The following is a 20,625-nucleotide window of genomic DNA, read 5'->3' on the forward strand; positions in this document are numbered from 1 at the left end:
GTATTTCATTTTCTGTAGCAATTGTATACTTTCCATATACATCTGAAATTAAGTTATTTAATTAAACTTATGATTTATGACTTTTCCCAGATGAGCATTTAGTATTTTATAGACTCTTCATTCTGGAATCTTTTATTGTGTAGTGCAGCTTGACAGCCAATTTGCTCTATTATTGTTTTTTTGTTTGTATAGTTTTGAAGTATGAAACTTAAAAATGTATGGAGATTTAAACCATAGTGACCCACATTTGACTACTTTGAGAGTAGAGGGAATGGCTCTTTGCTTCTTTGAATTAGAGCAAACTATAAAATATTTTCTAGCAAATGCAATTCTCTTACCTCACGCACATACAGGATAATTCTAATGTGTAACAAAGTGTGATCCTACAAGCCTTTAGGGCGTGTAGTGATAATGGTATTAGGAGGAGCCATTAAATTTAAATAATTAAAGTTATATTTATTTCCCTTAAGGAGTGAATTACAGTATAAATTTTATTAGCAACTTTCATTAGTAATGAAAGGGTCATTTTACTTTAGCCCAACATAAATGATCATCAGCTTCAGAAAAGTGGAGTTTAATATCAAATTTAAAGTGTGAAATATAAGTTCACTTTGAATTGTGGATGAATACTGTGGGTCTAAGAACATCCGTAAGAAAGACTGGCTGTATAGTTTGGCTCTTTTCTGGTGGCTCACTAAATATAGCAGTGAGGCTGGGAGGCTATACTCTGGAGGCCGAAGGGGTGGGACGGTGGTGGAGTGTGACTGCACAGCCCGTCTCAAGCCCACGTGGAGCTACTCTGCAATTTCAAAAAGCCTCCTTTTGAGTGGATACGGCTCGTAGGGCGAAAGTCTTGACAAGTGACTGCAGCTTCGTGTGAATTAGAAAAAGTGCTCTGTTCTCTGGATGTCTCCAGCCCTGAAACAGGGAGCCCAGTTTAGCAATGGAGCATGTCAAACCCTTACTTTGCCCCTTTGACCAACTTCCTGTGTGCAGTGAACAGTTTAGACAACTGTACAGTAGCGGCCCAGGACAATTTAGTGACTCTATTTTTACACATCTACCTTGCCCTGCTAATTTTCATCTGTTGGTAGATAAGTCATGCAATCCTCACTTGTCGTCATGTTTTCTCTTCCAGCTTTTCTTTTGTTAGGTCAGGAGAACTTTCTTCCCTCCCTTCCCTTTTACTTTCACCCTCTTTTCTTCCCATCTGTTAACTAGGGATGGTGATTGTATCTAATCTCACGTGCTAGTGATTCACCTCCATCCACGAAAGGAAAGCTTTCAAGTGAACCTAGGTGTAATTTTAAGAAGTACCATTAACATCCAGAGCCTCTAAGAATTTGAAAATTTCCCTTCACATTCTTTCTGGCTATTTCTCTAGCTCCTTTTTAGCCTTAACGGTAGAGTATTTTCTGGTTTTATAACTCTGCTGTGTTCTACCATAAGCAGCAGATGCATATTTTAGCTGTACATTGGTTAAGTAGGCCTTGAGAGGTCAATTGCCCTACAGAAATAATATTGCCACAAAATTATTCTCGTGCTTGTTTGGAACACACATCTAATTCAGGTGTGCGTGCGTGTGTGTGTGTGTGTGTGTGTGTGTGTTTAACTATGCATACATACGTAGACATAAACAAGGCACTTGGCAAGATTATTCCCAGAGGCCTTTAAAGTATTTGTAAGAGTTTTCTATATGTTCCCCCCCGCCCTCGCCCTATCATTGAATTTTTTATTGTGGTTGTTGAATTATTAGATGGTGGTTAATTTATGTTTCATTCTAATGAGCTTGAATGGTAAATTCATGAATCTGAGATAGTCAATCTGAGTAAGAATATTTGGTCGTATCATATCTCTATTAAACTTTGATTTGGTATAACATAGTGGCATGGCATATGGGCAGTTTGTCAAAATATTAAATTAGCATTGGTCCCACCTAAAAGTTTTTCTTCTACTATGTCTGGCTTCTGAAAGGAATATTCTTTTATATTTACAGAATACACCTTCATATTTTTTTTTGAATGAACATGTTTTCCACTAATTTACTTATTATACTTTAAGTACACAAGTTACTATATATATACATATATATATATGTATATATATATATATAATTTTTTTTTTTTTTTTTTTTTTGCGGTACGCGGGCCTCTCCCATTGCGGAGCACAGGCTGCGGACACGCAGGCCCAGCGGCCATGGCTCACGGGCCCAGCCGCTCCGCGGCATGTGGGATCCTCACGGACCGGGGCATGAACCCGCGTCCCCTGCATCGGCAGGCGGACTCCCAACCACTGCGCCACCAGGGAAGCCCCTATATCTTTTAATTAAGTGACTTAAATACAAAGTAGGCTTGCTATTATTCTCAACTTTAAATGTATCATGTGTAAAGCAAGATATATTTTACTGTGCAGGTAGATTTTTCCAGGCTTGGTCTGAAATTTCTACCTTTGATTTACTGTGATAGAATAGAAAGAAATCAGACAGGCCTGGATTCATATCCTGTCTTGGATGCCATTTAGTAATTGTGTCTCTGAATCTCACACTCCACATTTAAGAGACAGAGTGTGAGTCTCTGCCTTATAAATTAGTGGTGAGGATTAAATGAGGTTCGGTATGTAGAAGGGCTTGGCAACAGTACTGCCTTGTGGAGTTCAGTAACTTTAGTTCCCATCTTCTTTTCTCCCTCTCTCATTACAGTTGCAAAACCACAGGTTTAAAAACTGTATGTCATAAATGATTATCAGTCAGTTGGTGTTATGTGAAATTTATTAAAACTGCGGATAAGCCATATTGAAAGCCCATTTTAGGCCATTCCCAGTACTGTGTGCTGAGTTATATGCTTTCATTGCACCCCGTTCTACTGCTTATTCAAAGCATTTACCATAACTGTAATTAAAGCATTAGTTGTATAATTAATTGCTAAATGTTGGATTATCCCATAAGAGTATTAGGTACATGAGGGCATTGATGGTGTTTATCTTGTTTATTTGTGTATTACTGGTGCTTAGCAGTTCCTGATACATGGTAGGTGATTAATAAATATTTGTTGAATGAGTGAATGAATGAGTGAGAGATACTATCTTTATTTTAAAGAGTTTCTAGTATACTTGGTATGGAAAATACATAAGATAAGTGTAATATGAATTCCTAGGTGCCATAATAGTGGAGTGAAAAAGTATAGTGGGAATTCAGAGGTGGAGAGGGTATCTTTCTTTTCACACCTCTCCCTTTTTGTCCTTTGAAAGTAATGTGAGTACTGCTTTAGGACTCATAGGTGACTCTTTTGAGAATATTTTACTTGTGCTTCCTTAAAACGACTCCTCAGAGGAGCAGCATTTTTAAAAAGACTGGTAACTTACCGTGTTGGTGAAGTAAAGGTGATGGGCACACTAGGCATCTCTGAAGTATGACCTGCTGCTGTCTTCTGGGAAAATAAACTGGCACTAGGTGTTAAAAGTACCTGTCCTTCACCTAGCTGTTCAGTTTTTGGGAATCTACCCTATAGTGTTAAAAGACTGAATTGTGAGATGCTGTTTACAAGGACATTTACAGCAGCCTTGTTTGTAGTAGCCAAAATTCTGACCAGCCGCAGTGTCCACCAAATGGACATATCTTCATTATAAAATACTGTGCAGCTGTGACTTGAAGTTATGTCTGTATGTATTATTAAAGTAGAAAAGCAGTTTGGAGAGTAATGCAAGCTTTTAGTTAAAACCTTCTTGTCCTAAAATATTTTTAGTTATGTTTGGATGAGCACAGAGAAAGATGTGGATATATACACATCATATTGAAATATATATTATTTTTTTAGCTCAAAAGAGGGAGATGGTTCTTGATACATAGCCCCCAGACTTTTTAATTTTAGGCATTTTCAAACCTAGAGAAAAGATGAATGGATAGTACTTTGCACATTGGTACACTCTTCATCTAGATGAATTGTTAAGCTTTTCTACATTTGCTTTTTTTCTCCATCTCTTCCTTTCTTTGTCTTCTCCTTCGCCTTCACCCTTCTCTCTTGTTTTTTTTTCCTGAACTGTTTGACAGAAAGTTTCAGACGTTATGACATATCACTCCTAAATACTTCAGAATGCATCTTTTTTTTTTTTTTTTTTTTTTTGTGGTATGCGGGCCTCCCTCTGTTGTGGCCTCTTCCGTTGCGGAGCACAGGCTCCGCACGCTCAGGCTCAGCGGCCATGGCTCACGGGCCCAGCCGCTCCGCGGCATGTGGGATCCTCCCAGACCGGGGCGCGAACCCGGTTCCCCTGCCTCGGCAGGCGGACGCGCAACCGCTGCAGAATGCATCTTAAGGGTAAGATTATGTTCCTCCAAAACCACAATACCATTATCTCACCAAAGGAAATTAGCAGCAATCTCATAATATCATCTAATATACTGTCCATATTGGAATTTCCCCAATTGTTCCCCACAGTGTGTTTTTTACCTGCTTTTTAGCCCCACCATGGTCCAATCAAAGTTTATATTGGTTATGTCTCTTTATTTTCTTGCCCTCTTTGTATGTCTTAACATTAGCTCTTCAGAAGAGTCAGGGGCAGTTGACATATAGAATGTCTTACATTCTAGATTGGAAGTTTCAGTATTGGCCCAGAGAAGGCACTTGGGAAATAAGGTGGAAAGATGGGGATTGCTGTTGGAAAGTGATGTATTTTGAATTGGTGATTTTGAAAGTGGTGCAGTTACTGAACATTAGGTGATTTCAGGGTGTGATTATGGGACCAGGTGGCTAAAGTGGAAGAACAGATTGTTTGGCATGAGATCCTAAGAACGGAGCCGAGATAATGTCGTGTGGATCATCCACATGGGTCATATGAGCTAGGAGCAGAGGGAAGGTCATGAGTTGGGTAACATGAATTCTTTAGAGAATATTGCACTGTGGCAAGGATGTTGATAGATGACAGAGAATTGGAGAAGGTTTTCCTGACCAGAGAAAATAAACCTCAAGGAAACGGAAGTTTTTCCAAGGATTAGAAGAGGCAATGTTTTGTAAGTGGCAGTGATGGTTGCTGGAGCAGTGAGGTTCTTGAGGGCGTTGAGTATTTCAGGTGAGGGAAGGAGGTGAGTGGAATGTCCCATGAAGATGCCGGCTCTGTGGTAGACCCAGCTGATCATGGAGCGCGCTCTCAGAAGGTATTGTGGAAAGACCTGGAAAAGAGGGAGCAGGTGTTTGGGGAGGGAGGAGGTAGTTGAGTTATCTGAGGTTCCGAGGATGGGCAGGGAAGCTTGTACTTCTGGTAATGGATGCAGAGTCCCTGAAGTAACGGCAGTGAGCACTTGGGCTCAGAAAAGTGGTCTCAAAGGCATTCTGAGGGGGCTGGGTCTGTACACGTCATCTAGTTAACTTTTGAGTCTATTTATTTTCCTCTGGCCCTGTAGTCCCAAGCCAACACTATCTATGTCATGGATGAGCGCAGTAGCTTCCTGATTGGGTTCTCTACAAGTACTCTTGACCGCATCAGTCCATTCTTCAGTACACACAGAATAATCTTTCTAAAGTCCAAAGCCAGTGATCACTTCCCTGCTTAGTGTCCTCCCATTGCCTCTGCGTGGACTCTGCAGTCTGATTTATACCACTTTCTCTCGGGCCCCCTTTTCTCCTGCTCGGTTGTTGTCTTCATTTACTGGTATGCACCGTCTCTTCCCTCCTGAAGACCTGTCATAGTCAAGCTAGTCTAAGCACTTGTGACAGTGAGAATCCAAAATACAGTGACCTAAGAAAGACACAGTTTAATTTCTCTTCCATGTAACAGTTGAGAAAGGGGTTGTCAGGGGCCAGTAGGGTGACTCACACATTCACAGCAGATGGTTTTCATTTGGGGGCCCAAAGTGGCTGCTTTCATGCCCATCATCCAGCCTCAGCAGGAAGAGAGCAGGAACGGGAGTTCACGCTCACTGTTTTTCAGGGCATAACCTAGAAAGCACCCTTTATTTCTGCTCTTGTCCTGTTGGTGGTTAGTCTAGGTGGTCATACCTAGATGCTCGGAAAATGGGAGATGTAGTTGATACAGGGTGGCCATATCCTCAGGTAGAGTGTAGCATTTCTCTTATTGAAGGAAAGGAAAATAGATATTGGCAGACAACTAGGAGAAATAAGAATATATACATGTATCTGCTCCTTTTTGGAAGCACACACACGTACACAAGACCAGAACTAATAAGATGACATATACCTCTAGGAGTGGAGAGATGATCTGGTGGAAGTGATTGGGGGATGGGAGACAGTCATGGGATGAGAGGGAAAGACTTCTTTGATTATACACTTTTGTGTATTTCTGACTTTTAGATCCATTTTAATATTTAAAAATAAATAAATAAAATCATTAATGTTCTGGTGGAAAAAACTCAAAATGGAATACAAACAAATGGACAGGACTGTATGAATAATACAGTCATGATGAAGGAGGGGGACAAAAAAAGCTAATCTAAACTTTTAATAGTATTTTTACTGGATACCCTCAAGGCAGAGATGAAATATGTATAAACAAATATTATACTCTAGTTAGTAGGTTTGTTTTTCTTAGTTCATCGGTTAGCAGTTCTGAAACCAGTTTATGTATATTCTGGGACTGAGGAAATAAACACATGTATGGTGGATAGGAAGAGCCAAGTTTCTCACTGTCAGAGAAAGGAGTTACAGATATGGGAATGGAAAAGTGTGGAATGAACCCCATGGTGTTGAATTGGAAGTTCAGTGTGAATTCATACTTCTCAACCTAGATTGAAAGATAAATATATAACTATATGTTACCGCATTTGTAATTGTGTGTGTGTACATACATACACATGCCCTCTAGCTCAGGATTTCTCAACTGCAGCACCACTGACGTCTGGGATAGACACACCTTTGCTGCGGGGAGCGCTGTCCTGTCCTGTGCATTGTAGGGTGTTTAGCAACACCCTTGGCCTCTACCCACTAAATGACAGCAGCATCGCCTCAGTTGTGACAACCACATACTTCCAGACATTGCCATATGTCCCCTGAGGGGACAGTCATGCCAAATGATTGAGAACTGCTGTCCTGCTGAGAGGTCATAGCAGCACTGACACCCAGAGCAAGGAGCACCAAGCACCCAGGTCTTGTTTTCTGGATACCATCCCCCCATAAATGGAACCTGCACTCCTTGACAAAATGGCTCCTTTCAGGAAGAGTATAAGATGAGCCTGAAAGATCTTATATAAGAACGCAATCAGGTGTTCAAAAAATGGTGATGTGTCAAAAAGACACAGGAACCAGCTTTCAGGGGCTTCCGCTGGCCAATCTGGGAAAAACCTCAGCAACAAAATGAATAATGCTAGCAATAGATTAAAACCCATGAAATAAAATATAAGTCCATGAGTTTATACTGATACAAATAGGTAAGAAAGATACATGAGGGTGGAGCTCACAGCTCTTCCTTACAGTAGATTTTAAACTAACAAGTGTAGAAAAATCAGTACTTGGCAAACACCAAATTGTTTGGGTAAGAATCGTCAATGATTGATGCTAAAATCCGTGGATGAAAGTATGATGAGAGACAGGTGTTTGCTTAGTTTCATAATATCACCTCAGGTGATAACTAATTAATTACAATGGGACAAATAGTACCTTTAAAATGGAGAAACCCAGCAACCTACCCAAGTGATTAAAATTAGTATCACTGGTAATGGGACAAATCAGTATCATGCACCTCTTGATATGATGCACTGAAAAGTACACATTCTTTCTGTGATATTCTTGCCAAAAAATGTGTAACATGAATATAATCACGAGGAAACAGACAAACCAAACTGAAAGAAAGTGTACAATATAAATGGGTTATACTCTTGAAAATGTCAAGGTCAAAAAACAAAAAAATGGGTCAACTTATCTACATCAAAGGAAACTAAGGACACATGACAACTAAATGCAACGTGTGATCCTGGATTAGTTCCTGGACCAGAAAAAAAGTTTTCCTTTTGTAGTAAAGGTCATAAATAGGGCAACTGGTGAAATTTGAGTAAGGTCTGTAGACTAGATAATGATACCACTATCAGTGTTAATTTTTTGATCTGGTCATTGTACTGTGATTACAGAAGAGACTCAGCTTGGTTTTAGGAAATGTACGCTGAAGTATTTAGAGGTAAAGTGCATCTTATCTGCAACTTACCCGCAAATGTTTAAGAAAAAAAATTGTGTGTGTGTATACATAAAAAGGGAGAGAGAGAAAGAGGCAATGAATGACAAAGCAAATAAATGTGGTCAGATATTAACATTCGGAGAATCTGGGTGAAGGACATACAGTAACTCTTTGTACTATTTTTGTGAATTTTCTAGAATTCTGAAAATACTCCAAAATGAAAAGTTTTAAAAAATAAGTGAAGAGGAGCACGTGCTCCCCTCTTCCCAAAGCTAGCATTCAAGGAATAAAAACAGAGAAGCATTTGTGATTTGTACTTAAATATCATTCATCTGACTAATTCTGAAGGATAGAGGGGTTAAAAAATTGTTTTATCAAGAACAGAAAGTGGACAGTTTACTGTTTGGTTTGATAACTGTTTAGTTGTTCAAATGATTTTTTCTTTTTTCCCGAGCTGATTGTGAGCTTTTGTTAAGATAAAGATTCTTTAGAGCAAAAATGTAATTTGGTTAAAGTTAATTTCTGAGTCCCCATGAAATACGCAGTGGCGTTTGGCCTCTGTTTGATCCTGGCAGTGTGTGCAGCTAATGTCTGGCCAGTGTTTTGGAACCAGCAGGTAGTCAGGAGAAAGCTGCTCCTAGGGGTCCTCTCTTCTGTGGCCTGGTCGTGATTTCCCATACAGATGGGACCTCGTGAACTTTGGCAGAGGTCATCCTCAATTCCCAGTCCAAATCTCAGTCATAATTTTTATGAGTATGTGATTAATAATATCGTAAAAGTTATAAACTAAGCCTGAGAGTACCTCTACTATCCGCTTATTGTTTGAACAAGATCACTTTATATAATAGCATTGTCTTAACTGAAACATGGAAAGTAAACTAAATACAAAATGGTAACTTTCAGATATGAAGGATATCTTTTAACAGTTCAATGCTTTTTATCATTTATCTGATCTTTTGAGCTTTTAGATATAAAATAATTTTTGATTTTTCCCTTATTTGGCTTTAGAATTAATTAATATACAGCAGTTTTTGGAGCAGTCAGTTGAGGGATCTAGATTTTGGTTGTCTGCCATTAGCCATTGTTTTACCTTACGGTCCTTAAGAAAGAGTAATAGATAATGACTAGTAATATATAATATTGCATAGTAATATGTAATATTTTACTCAGAGAACGTTAAAGGGAAAATGCTCTTGTGTATTAATTTTATTCCTGAAACACTATTTAGCAAGGTAAAAGTCTATATTTTCATGCTGTATTTACTCTTCAAGTAGAAAGGTTTTTAAAAGTCCATGCTTCGGGCTTCCCTGGTGGCGCAGTGGTTGAGAGTCTGCCTGCGGATGCAGAGGACACGGGTTCGTGCACCGGTCCGGGAAGATCCCACATGCTGCGGAGCGGCTGGGCCCGTGAGCCATGGCCGCTGAGCCTGTGCGTCCGGAGCCTGTGCTCTGCAGCGGGGGAGGCCACAGCAGTGAGGGGCCCGCCTACCACCAAAAAAAATAAAAATAAAAGTCCATGCTTCGTTTGTGTGCTTGAGCAGCTCTGTTCTTTGCTGTCCAAAATGTAAATTAATATTTGCTTATGATTCTTTTGAGTTACATTTTCTAAAATCACCTCTTTTTCAACTTTGAATATGGAATTGAAGTAGAACATCATTTATCCTGTAAAACTGCATGCATTTAAATTTTTTGGATGTCATGGTCATGAATTGATCACGGGCATCAGAAAATAATCTTATTTTTGTTCAAATTATCATTAACTGTTTCTGAAAGTTATGTTGTATTTTACTGAAGACAGAGTCCGATGCTAACTATTGTGGCATTGGCCACACAGAGAGCAAGGCAATTTATACCAGCATTAGGCTGTAACAGGAAAGCCAATAGAGTTTAAATACAGAATATGGTGCATGTAAAGTGAACAGTATTATTTTTATTTAACTGGAGGAAGAAAGGACAGAAATCCTGAGGGTTAGAGTGCCTTTCTAAGTTATTTACTGTTTACGCAAAAAAGCTTATATATTGAAACATTCTGAATCGTTAATTTGTGCATAAGAACATTGTATTTTGGAAGTAAAATTATAGCCACACCTTGATCTTCTACCATTCATCCTGTCCAGTCCCTCCTTTAGGATCTTATTTTTTTCCAAAACTTCAGTTATTATATACAGATAATTCACACATTGCTGGATTTGTCTTGCATTTCTGTGTTTCACATTCTGTTCTGAATTCCTTCATGTGAATGTCCACCTCCATGACCTCTATATTCTGATGTATACACATTCTAATCTGCGTGCTAGTCTGAACTCTAATCATTTAGACATTATCGGTCTCATCTCACAGGCATCTCTAATTTACCTTGCAAAAGATGCATCAGGTTTTTTCCTTTCAACCTTTTCCTTTTCTGTAAATACTATCTTCTATGATGTTGCAGAGCCAGAAGTTCGGGTGTTGGCACTTGACTCACCTCCCCCATCCTTACGTCCACTGAATCACCAAGCCCTGTTTGCCTCCCAAATATCTTTCAACTCTGGCTGCTTTTCTCCTTCTGTATTGTCCACTCCCTAGCTGTGGTCTGAGGCCTGACCATTTTTCACCGTGTCTCCTGCAATTGTCAGCTTGCTTTTTCCCATCTTTGGTCTTGACTCTTCCCAATCCCTTTTGCAATAGCAGCCAGGGATTCCTGGAATGCACAAATCCAGTCATCTCTACCCTGTTTCAACCACTCTGGGTGCTCTCAAGGTAAAGTGAAATCTTTGCATGGCTGTCAGACCCTGAATGCCCCTGTTTGACTTTCCCGGTGCACCGTTCTCTTTGCTCATACGCTTTGGCCGTGGTGTCCTTCTTTCAATCCTCTTCATAGAAATACCTGGTGGTATCCAGGTATTGGTATTTCATTTTTACCACAATGAAACGTCTTAGACACTTTAAGTTCCTCCCTAATATTACCCATCTTTGTGTCCTTCTGCATCTTTCTCTATTTTCTTTCCCAGCCAGGAAAGTTTAAGTCACAAATACTTTCCTCTTCCTGGAACACCACATCTGTCATTTACTATGCATATAAATCTCTCTGGCAAGTTGTAACTCTTTTCTTCTTCTAAAGTGGTTTAGTTTTGTCTGTTTGTAAAACATATGACAGAGGGATTCATTTTCCTTTTATAGCCTGAACTCTTTACAAGGAATATTCTATTTAAATTCTTGCCTACCTAGTTTGTCTTTCTAAGCATCCTAACACTTTTAATGAATTGCTCTTCACTTTTGTCTATCAAAGTATCACTTATAATATAGGCAAATGTCAACTTTCTCTTTGCAATGATCTGTTAGATATATTGATGCAGTCAGAAGTTTTTATACCTTTCAGTAATTCCTCATAGAAATATACATAATTACAAAAGTCCTTCAAAATGTTAGTTATTGAATATGGGCCAAGTCATTATCCACAAAACAAGGTTGGGATAACTGTGCATTTCTCCTGGGCATGTGCTGTGAAAAATATTTATTAGATCGTTGTCTAGGATAACTTCTCCCATGGAATATTTGTGTAGCTAAAGGAATAGCATTAAAATTTGAATTTTGGAACTTTCTCTAAATGTTTTGAAGTAGTTTGAATAGATTGAAAATTGGATTTCGTAAAATTTTAGACACGTAATATCTTCTGAGTCAGGAAGAGAGATGCTCAGAATTTTTCATGTGGTTGCTAGTACGGTCTAGTACAAAGGGATGCATAGAAAAATGCCTGGAAGGCTGTATTAAGTTGTTAACATTTGTTGGCTCAGAGATAGGAAGTCATATCAAAAAGTATGACCTTCTCCCCCATATGTACACATTAGGGTACAGGGTAACCTGCTGTAACAAAGATTCTTAAATCCAGTGGTATAAATAAGATAGAAATTTATTCACTTCTCCCTTAACGGTCTGGCTGGTCTGTGCTGATGGGGCGAGTTAGTTTCCTGTGGTCATTTCAGGAGATACACACACATCTGTCCCTTCCCCCCTCTGCTCGTCCCTACACTTACCCTGTTGCTCCTCTTCATCCGCATTGCCAAAGCTGAGTTCCTGCTGTATCAGGAAGCCCTTAGGAAAAGGGAAGGAAAGGAAGTCCTGGCAGTTCTTTTTTTCATGTAAATAAAGCTGGAGTTGGATACATCACTTTAACTGTAGTCTCTTGTCTAGGAATTGGTTTGCCATGTCTAGCTGTAAGATAGATAGGGAAATGGAGTCTGTGTCTGGGTGGTCTTTTGTTCAGCTAAATTCTATTGTGGAAAAAATAAAAAGCAAATTTTAGAGGAAATGTGCAGTCTCTCACAATATACTTCTGTATTAAAAAAATTTTTTTTACATATATTACTGTTGTAACTTATTTTGTACTAAACATTAGATGAATGATTCAGTCTCTCTGGATCACAATTTTCTTATTTTTGTCTCCTTTTGCCTTGTAATATTCTTTTCTTTTTTTTTTTTTTTGCGGTACGCGGGCCTCTCACTGTTGGGGCCTCTCACTGTTGTGGCCTCTCCCGTTGTGGAGCACAGGCTCTGGACGCACAGGCTCAGCAGCCATGGCTCACGGGCCCAGCCGCTCCACGGCATGTGGGATCTTCCCGGACCGGGGCATGAACCTGTGTCGCCTGCATCGGCAGGCAGACCCTCAACCACTGCGCCACCAGGGAAGCCCGCCTTGTAATATTCTTATTCTATAACTGGTTACTGAAAGTTCCCCCAAAGCATGTACCATACTGTTTGCTTTCATGTTCCTTCCTGTGATAGCTAACTCCTGCATGAGTAGTAGGTGTGGAGAAAATGTTGAGAGAGAGATTAATCTGCTCAGAACATCAGCATTGTTAAAACTTCGCAGCAGATGTGGGCAAACTTTTGGTAAAGGGCCAGAGAATAAATATCTTAGACTTTGTGGGTCACATGGTCTCTGTTGCAACTACTGGGCTCTACTGTTTACCATGAAGACAACTGTATATAAACACTGCTGGGTTTCAATAAAACCTTATTTATGATTTGACCTGCAAGCCATAGTTCACTGATCCTTCCTTGCCTTATAGGATGGATACACCCTCCAGATGGAAATAGCGATAAGCTTAAATTTGTGGAGGTGCGTTGTTACAGAATATTAACTAGAAGTTAGGTAGGTAGGTCAGTGCTGAGGCTTAGGATGCTGTACAGCTTCTGTCTGATGTTTATTACGTGTTGTCTTCTGCTCTATGTTTTTTCTCATATAAAAGGATAATAATGAGCACAGTAATAATAATGCACCTTTTTGAGTGCCTGGCATTGCGTTAAACATTATTTCATTTGTACCTCATGACAATCATACTAACTAGACTATTATTATCACCATTTCACAAATGAGGAAACTAAAACTTCGGGAGTTTAAATAGCTTACTCAAAGTGAGAGGTAGATCAGGTGCGTGAACCTGAGTGATTCTTTGCTTACTTTGTAACTATTCTTGTATAAGTGAGGATTCTATAAGACTTGAATCAGATCAAGAACAAGCAAAAACAGAATCAGGCTTTCTAGGTTTGTTACGAAGTATAGCGGTACAAATTAGAACTATGCAAGAGTGGGTTAAAGAATTGGAAGGAATTAGCAAACCTCTCTCTTACTTCAACTTCAGCTCTCTTGTGCTCCAGTCAGTCACCCTTCTAGTGGACACCTACTCTAATTTCTGCTTTCCCTGGTTTTTTCCTTCGCTTTACCTTTTACTCCTATTGAATATCATTGTAATCTACTTCCTTCATAAAGTCTTCCTACATCACAGAATCCTCCTCATACCATTCATATCCCTCTTGTGGTAGTTACCTATTTAAACTTTACTTTGGAATAGTCATTGTGTACTAGGCTCAGTTTTTTCTACTTGACCACAGGCTTTTTTCTTCTTCTCGTCCTCTTTGTCCTCTCCCTTTCCCTCCTCCCCTCCCGTCCCACCGCCCCCGCCCCCCGCCCCAGCCCTCCTTCTCTACTTACTTTGAAGTATACTTGACATATAATAAACTCATATTTAAAGTATTCAATTTGATGAGTTTTGACATATGTATGTATATACCTGTGAAACCATCACCACAATCAAAATACTGAACATTTTTGTCATCTCCCAAAGTTTCCTCATGACCTTTGCCTCTCCACCCTCTCTCCGAGCCTGTCCTAATGCAGCCACATGATCCGCTTTCTGTAGGTTGCATTCAGTATGCATTGTTTTTGGTCTTGCTTCTTTAATTCAGCATAATATTTTGAGATTCATCCTTGTTGTGTGTATTGGGGGACTCACTTCCTTTTATTGCTGAGTAGATTTCCATTATATGGAGAAACCACATTTTGTTAATCCATTCACTGTTGATGGACATGTAGATTGTTTCCAGTTTTTGACTTTGCAGGTAAAGCTGTTAACCTCTGTTTGTGTTTGTATAGGCATATGCTTTTATTTTAACTTGGGTAAATACTTAGGAGCGAATTGTCTGAATCATATGGTGAGTATATGTTTAACTTTTAAAGAAACTGCCAGACAGTCCAAAGTGGAAGTAAACTGTAAAATGTACCAATTTATTCCCTGTCACCCACACAGGTGGTGACAGTTCCACTTGTTCCACATTCTTGCCGACACTTAGTATTATCTGTCTTTTAACCTTTAACCACTTAAATTGGTGTTTGGGTATATCTCATTGTATTTCTTTGACAGTGATGTTGAACATCTTTTCCTGTGCTTAACTGGCCATTTGTATATACTTTGTGAAATGTCTCCTTAGATCTTTTGCCTATCTTTTTTCACCTGGTTTGCTTGTCATCTTGTTATTATATTGTTAGCATTCTTTATATATACCAGACACAAGTTCTTTATTTGAGATATGTGTTGTCAGTATTTTCTTTGTGGCTTGCCATTTCATTTTCTTAATTACATCCTTTGAAGAGCAGACTTTTAAATTTTGATGGAGTATATAATTTGTTGATATTCTTTTCATGGTTCATGGGTTTTGTGTACTATCTAAGAATCTGTTCCCTACCTCAAGGTAACAGATTTTTCTCCTGATTTCCTTCTATAAGTCTTATAGTTTTAGGTTTGTGACCCAATTTGAGTCAGTTTTTATGTATGCTGTGAATTAGGGTTGAGGTTCATTTTCTGTTTTTTCCAAATGTGTATCTAGTAGTTCTAAAATTTATTGAAAAGACATTGATTTCCCCATTGAATTTCTTAAATTTACATTCAGAGTTTTATTCCTGCCTCAAGTTCAGACATTTTTTGTTGTCAGTTGAAATCAAGGAGGTAAGTAATCTTGCATGGTTTTTTGCCAGGCCACAGGACACTGATGATAAATTTCTCCAGATAATAGGAATTAGATTTTTAATGGACTCATTGTTTTTAATTCAGCCTGTTATCATTTTATTTTTAGGTGTTACACATAATATTGCATTACTTCGAGAGGTGATAATCAACTCACGCTTTGTAAAAGGAGACATCAACACTAAATTTCTTTCTGATGTGTATCCTGATGGCTTTAAAGGTTTGTATATATTGAAGTATTTTAGTGTATTAGTTATTACTTTTTATACTTTATTACAGTGTATACTTTATTCTGAAATTAGGGCCTTGGGCCTATATTGTACTTGATTTATTGATATACTTAGAGTATCCTAGACTATAGACATTCATGATTTTGCATATTCATGAGTGACTCATGAATGTGTAATCTGTAATTTTGCTGAGTGAGAAATTCAACTAGTATGTGGAATGTTGTGTTTCTGAAAGTCAATACAGGTTTGTATTCCTCGCTGATAGGAGTATATACAGGAACTCTTATTTAATATTAAAACTGTATCTTTATGAAAATTAGCACGGAAAATTTCAGACTACTAGGTGCTATTCCTATTAATGAAAATGGAGATGTCTAAGAAGATGATGGCTTTATTCTGAAAAATGAGTTTTGAATAAAGTAATGAGTGGACTGTGCAACTTAGCACTGCAAAGTTATCAGTGAGTGTTTCCAGGTAGTAGAAAAATTGCTCATTAAGTGAGAGACAGAGAAAACCCTTGAGTGAGCATTGAAAACATGGTTAACATGGTGTTGAGACACTGACAGGACTTAACGTGAGACTTATCAGAAATGTTACTCACGTGAAAGGCTCTACATATGTTTCTAATGAGCTTGGGGACATATGAAGATTAGGCATTCTCTCACAAATTTTAAGTGTTCTTTATATCCATTTAAAGTGTTTTAGTATATAAAACAACTCCTTCATTTTAAGAGCTGTATATAGGTTCAGGTCAGCTTCATTGAATACATTTACAAAGCAACTTATTACATCAGAATTTATAATACAGAGTTTTCATGAGAATAACTGGAGATTACTGATTTGATTGTTCTTTCACAACTTTAGTGTTACGGGGCTTTATCGTTAGTACCAAGAAAAATAAAGGATATGTTTTATTTCGGAACTTAAAACAGAGACTAATGAGTCATCAGGTTCTTTTTCCTGAACTTTTGAATTTTTAAAAATATAAATTACAACCTTAACATGATTGCACTTTTGTTCTTGTGTGATTATTTCATTAATATCTGTTGGTTGCATGAAGCCAGGAACCACTTAATGTTATTGCTTTTTATTGTTTCACTAGCAACTAAAACAGACATTAAATAAGTATTTGTTGAATTAAGGAAAAGAATCTTTTTTTTTTTTTTTTGATTTAGGTGATTCTTTTTATTTTTATCATGGCTTTACTGAGATATGATTCACATACCATACAATTAAAAGTGTACAATTCAGTGGTTTTTAGTAAGGGAAAAGAATCTTGTTCATAGTATGGGTGAGAAGGTATTACCTTGACTATTTTTACTTAACTGTACATGTGTCCAGATTACAAATTGGTTTTATTTTGATCCTAACGTTTTGGCTTCTTGTCCTTTCCAAAGTTTTAATTAAAAGTTATTGTCAGTTGTGAAGTGGACTCAGATTTCCATGTGCTTTTGTGTCTGCCTGGCTTATATGAAACAGTAGGCAGAAGGAGACAACAGGTCAAAACTTACGGGAACCTTGGGAACACACATATTGTATGTGTGCACGGGTATTTATGTATACATTCACACATTTATACATGTGTTTATGCATATTTGGTATTATATCCCATTACCATGGAAAAGAAAATGGAGCATTTAAAATTTCTAATTGGAGTTGGGTACTATGTGCTATACATTTAGCAGCAATTGAAAATGTTCCAAATTCTCAAGAGAACTCAGGAATTTTCTTAAAACCGAATATTGTAATAAACTTAAATATTACATTTTTTTTTTGGCAGGCAGTTATCAGCACAGACACCATAATTCTGTTTCTTATGCATAACAATTTTTAAATTATCAGTTGTTAGAAGGCCTTTAGCAATTTTTAGTCTCACCCTTCGTTTTACATGTGAGGAAACCAAAGCCCAGAAAGACTGATAAGGCTAAGTGACCAGTAATATAATAAAGCCAGAAATTAAACTTAGTGTTTAACTTAGTGGTTTCAACTTCTGTTTCAGTACTCATTCAATTGTGCTAGGATTCAAATTCATAAACCACAGAAGTTTTCAGAGTATGCTGTATGTGTCATATTGTCTGTACAATATGTACGATATGACAATTTAAAAGTACACACCTATTTTTACCATTCTTAATGTCTACTGCTTATTTTATTCCTTCATATTATTTTCATGTCAGTTCTTTCTTCTCTGAATGGCTACTACCTCTTGTTCTTCTTCAGATTACTGTATTTCTCCTTTCTGATTTTTCCCCAGAGCAGGTCTTAGATATATTAAACTGTATCATCTTTGATTGTTTGATATATGTGCCTGAAAGAGACAGCAGGAAGTGGCAACTGAAGTTAATCCAGGATCTTATCCATATGTTTGAGGCTGAGTCATTTTGCCCCTTTGGGATTACCCATCTGCTTCCCATCTGTCCAGCTATCCTAGACACTATTCATAGGCAAGTGCCTGTTTTTATGACTGCATTACATTTTTTTATTATATATGTATATTATCCCAAGTTTATTTGTAGACTAGGACAGTGTTACTAAAGTCTCTTAGACTGAACTTTGAAACGATTGTGTCTAAAATTTAAAAATGGAATACACAAGAATTTGTTCTTCACGTCAACTTATTAGATGCTGATGTTGAAAAGTTATTTTCCTTTGATTCTGAAAAATAAATGGAAAATGGAGAAGTAGATATTTTGATTTTGAAATAAAGGGAAAATTGAAGAAGAAGATATTTTAAGAAGTATAATTTCAGCTAGCCTAGAATGGACATTTTGGACTTATTTCTCTGCTGCCTTGCTACACTTGAACCACCGGCCCCATCAAAAGAAATCATTAGAATTATCTTCCTCTTCATTGTGGAATGTTTAGACAACTTCGATTTAGCACAAGAAGTGTACTATTAATTACACTTCTCTTTATTTTTTCCCTTTGAATTTAGTCAAGTATTTCTGTACCTTTAAAAGTGGTAAATATGTGACTGAAGTGTTGCCTTTAAAAATTCAGTCATTAAAATCATTCAACAAATAATTGGTGTAGACTCTAGAAGAAAACCAAAGAGAAATAATATATTTTCCCTGTCCATAAAGTGGTTATATCATTAGGGAAATAAACAGGTAAAGAACTAACTACACTACAGGACAGAATAAAAGAAGTGCTAAGGTGAAGATATAAGCAAAGTGTCTTGGAGCGGCGAAGAAAGAAACTAGTTGCAATTTGGGGAATCAAGGATGGCTTCAAGGATGAGGTGGTGTAGCCTATTGAAACACCTCTCCAAGGACCCTCTTCCGTAGGTGCAGGGGCTGTCATGCTGCCTCAGGAGAGCCACTGTGTGTATCTCTTCCTAATCCATCTTCTTTGATGTGATGTTGGTGGTTTGAAATCAGCCTTGGAGAAAGTACTTACAGTAAGGAAATTGGCAAATGCCGCACACTACCGCACTTCTTCCTTCACACCCCAGTTGGTTATTAAATATTTACCAGCAAACCACTGCCTATACTTTGACCTGACTATTGGGAGCAAACAGAGTCATTCGCATACAAAGGAAGAAGATTGCCTATCTAGGGAGGGAGACCTAGAAGAATCCCTGAAGACAGGAAGTACTCAGTTTTAGACCTGAAGGTATGGGAGGCAGATGACTGCGCTGACTGAAAAATTGTGAGAACACTTAAAGGTATTAGAGGAGTACAAAAAACTGTGAGTTTTAGAAATGAAACATTTCAGCAAAGTGAAAGTACTGCTAAGAACAAAATTATAGTGACCCCAAAAAATACATGGAAGAAGTATCTCAAAATATGTAGCAGAAAGGTAGAGAGAATGAAATGTGCAAAATGATGAGAGATGTAGAGAGACGTGCCAAGAGATCGTATGTGTAAATACTAAGAGTTTCATGAAGTAAAATCGACAAGGAAAGGTTAATTTTAAAAGAAATAATAAGGGAAATTTTTTTTAAACATCTTTATTGGAGTATAAATTTTCACTGTTCTTAAGAAAGACTTGAGATGTTGTTGGAAAGACTCACTGAGTTTCAGACAGGATCAATGAAAAAGAGTAACTATTCTAGGCTTATTGAGAACAAAAAACTTTGTAAAGCTTCTAGAAAGAAAAAAGTTATATGCAAAGAATGTAGAATGAAATCATCTTCAGGCTCTATAAATTGGAGATTAGAAAACCTTAAACTGAGTATCTGTTCCATAGGAAAGAACTTGTTCCAAGAGTACTATACCCAACTAAGATATCCCTCATGTGTCAATGTGAAAAGAGAGATTTTAAAATAAAAGTTCAGAGATGTGCCATCACATATACCCTTTTTGAGGAAATTACTGAAGAAAGTACTTCACCCAATTTGTGGTTAAGATGATAGCTTAAATATACACCTTTTTCCTCATCCCAAAACCCCCTAAATTGAGTTTTTTAAAGACACAAGCCCACAAGGAAAAAAGAGAGATGATTTTAGAAAATGTAAAGCTGAAGGATGATTCTTTTTTTTTTTTTTGTGGTACACGGGCCTCTCACTGTTTTGGCCTCTCCCGTTGCGGAGCACAGGCTCCAGACGCGCAGGCTCAGCGGCCATGGCTCACCGGCCCAGCCGCTCCACGGCATGTGGGATCTTCCTGGACCAGGGCACGAACCCGTGTCCCCTGCATCGGCAGGCAGATTCTCAACCACTGCGCCACCAGGGAAGCCCAAGGATGATTCTTAACTGACTTAGCAACCTAAAAATGTTGAATCCTAAGCTGACAGTATGAAAAACTGAGAAGTAGCTCTTTGTCACTGTGGAACCCTTCAGAAGTCTCAGTAATTATTAGTTCCAGTAACTTGGAAAACTCCCAAAGGAGGGAATATTGGTCTAAAATCTCTGGAAGATTTTCTCCATATCACCTCCCTCATTCTTCAAAGCAGGGTGACACTGTCTCCTCCACCCTGGCAAAAGCTTGGAGGTTCTTCCCTGTAGAGAACAAAACAGTCTTTGTACTGAGCGACACCAGGCAGAGTTGGCAGAGGATCAAG

At 38.1% G+C, this 20,625-nt stretch overlaps 1 protein-coding gene across 7 annotated transcripts in view; it reads left to right on the top strand.

The window, feature by feature from the left end:
• The window catches only part of PCCA (propionyl-CoA carboxylase subunit alpha), a 378,662-nt gene that overhangs the window by 189,252 nt on the left and 168,785 nt on the right, over window positions 1–20,625 (top strand). For all 7 annotated transcript variants that reach the window (XR_008619078.1, XM_028497435.1, XM_007103730.4 and 4 more), the window contains one exon: window positions 15,501–15,611. Coding sequence is in view for 6 of the 7 variants with exons in the window: in XM_028497435.1 (XP_028353236.1) it covers window positions 15,501–15,611 (111 nt within the window). In the remaining variant the exon portion in view is untranslated. The remainder of the gene's footprint in view (window positions 1–15,500; window positions 15,612–20,625) is intronic.

This window comes from Physeter macrocephalus, chromosome 13, assembly GCF_002837175.3.
Source record: "Physeter macrocephalus isolate SW-GA chromosome 13, ASM283717v5, whole genome shotgun sequence".
NCBI classification, from domain to species: domain Eukaryota; kingdom Metazoa; phylum Chordata; class Mammalia; order Artiodactyla; family Physeteridae; genus Physeter; species Physeter macrocephalus.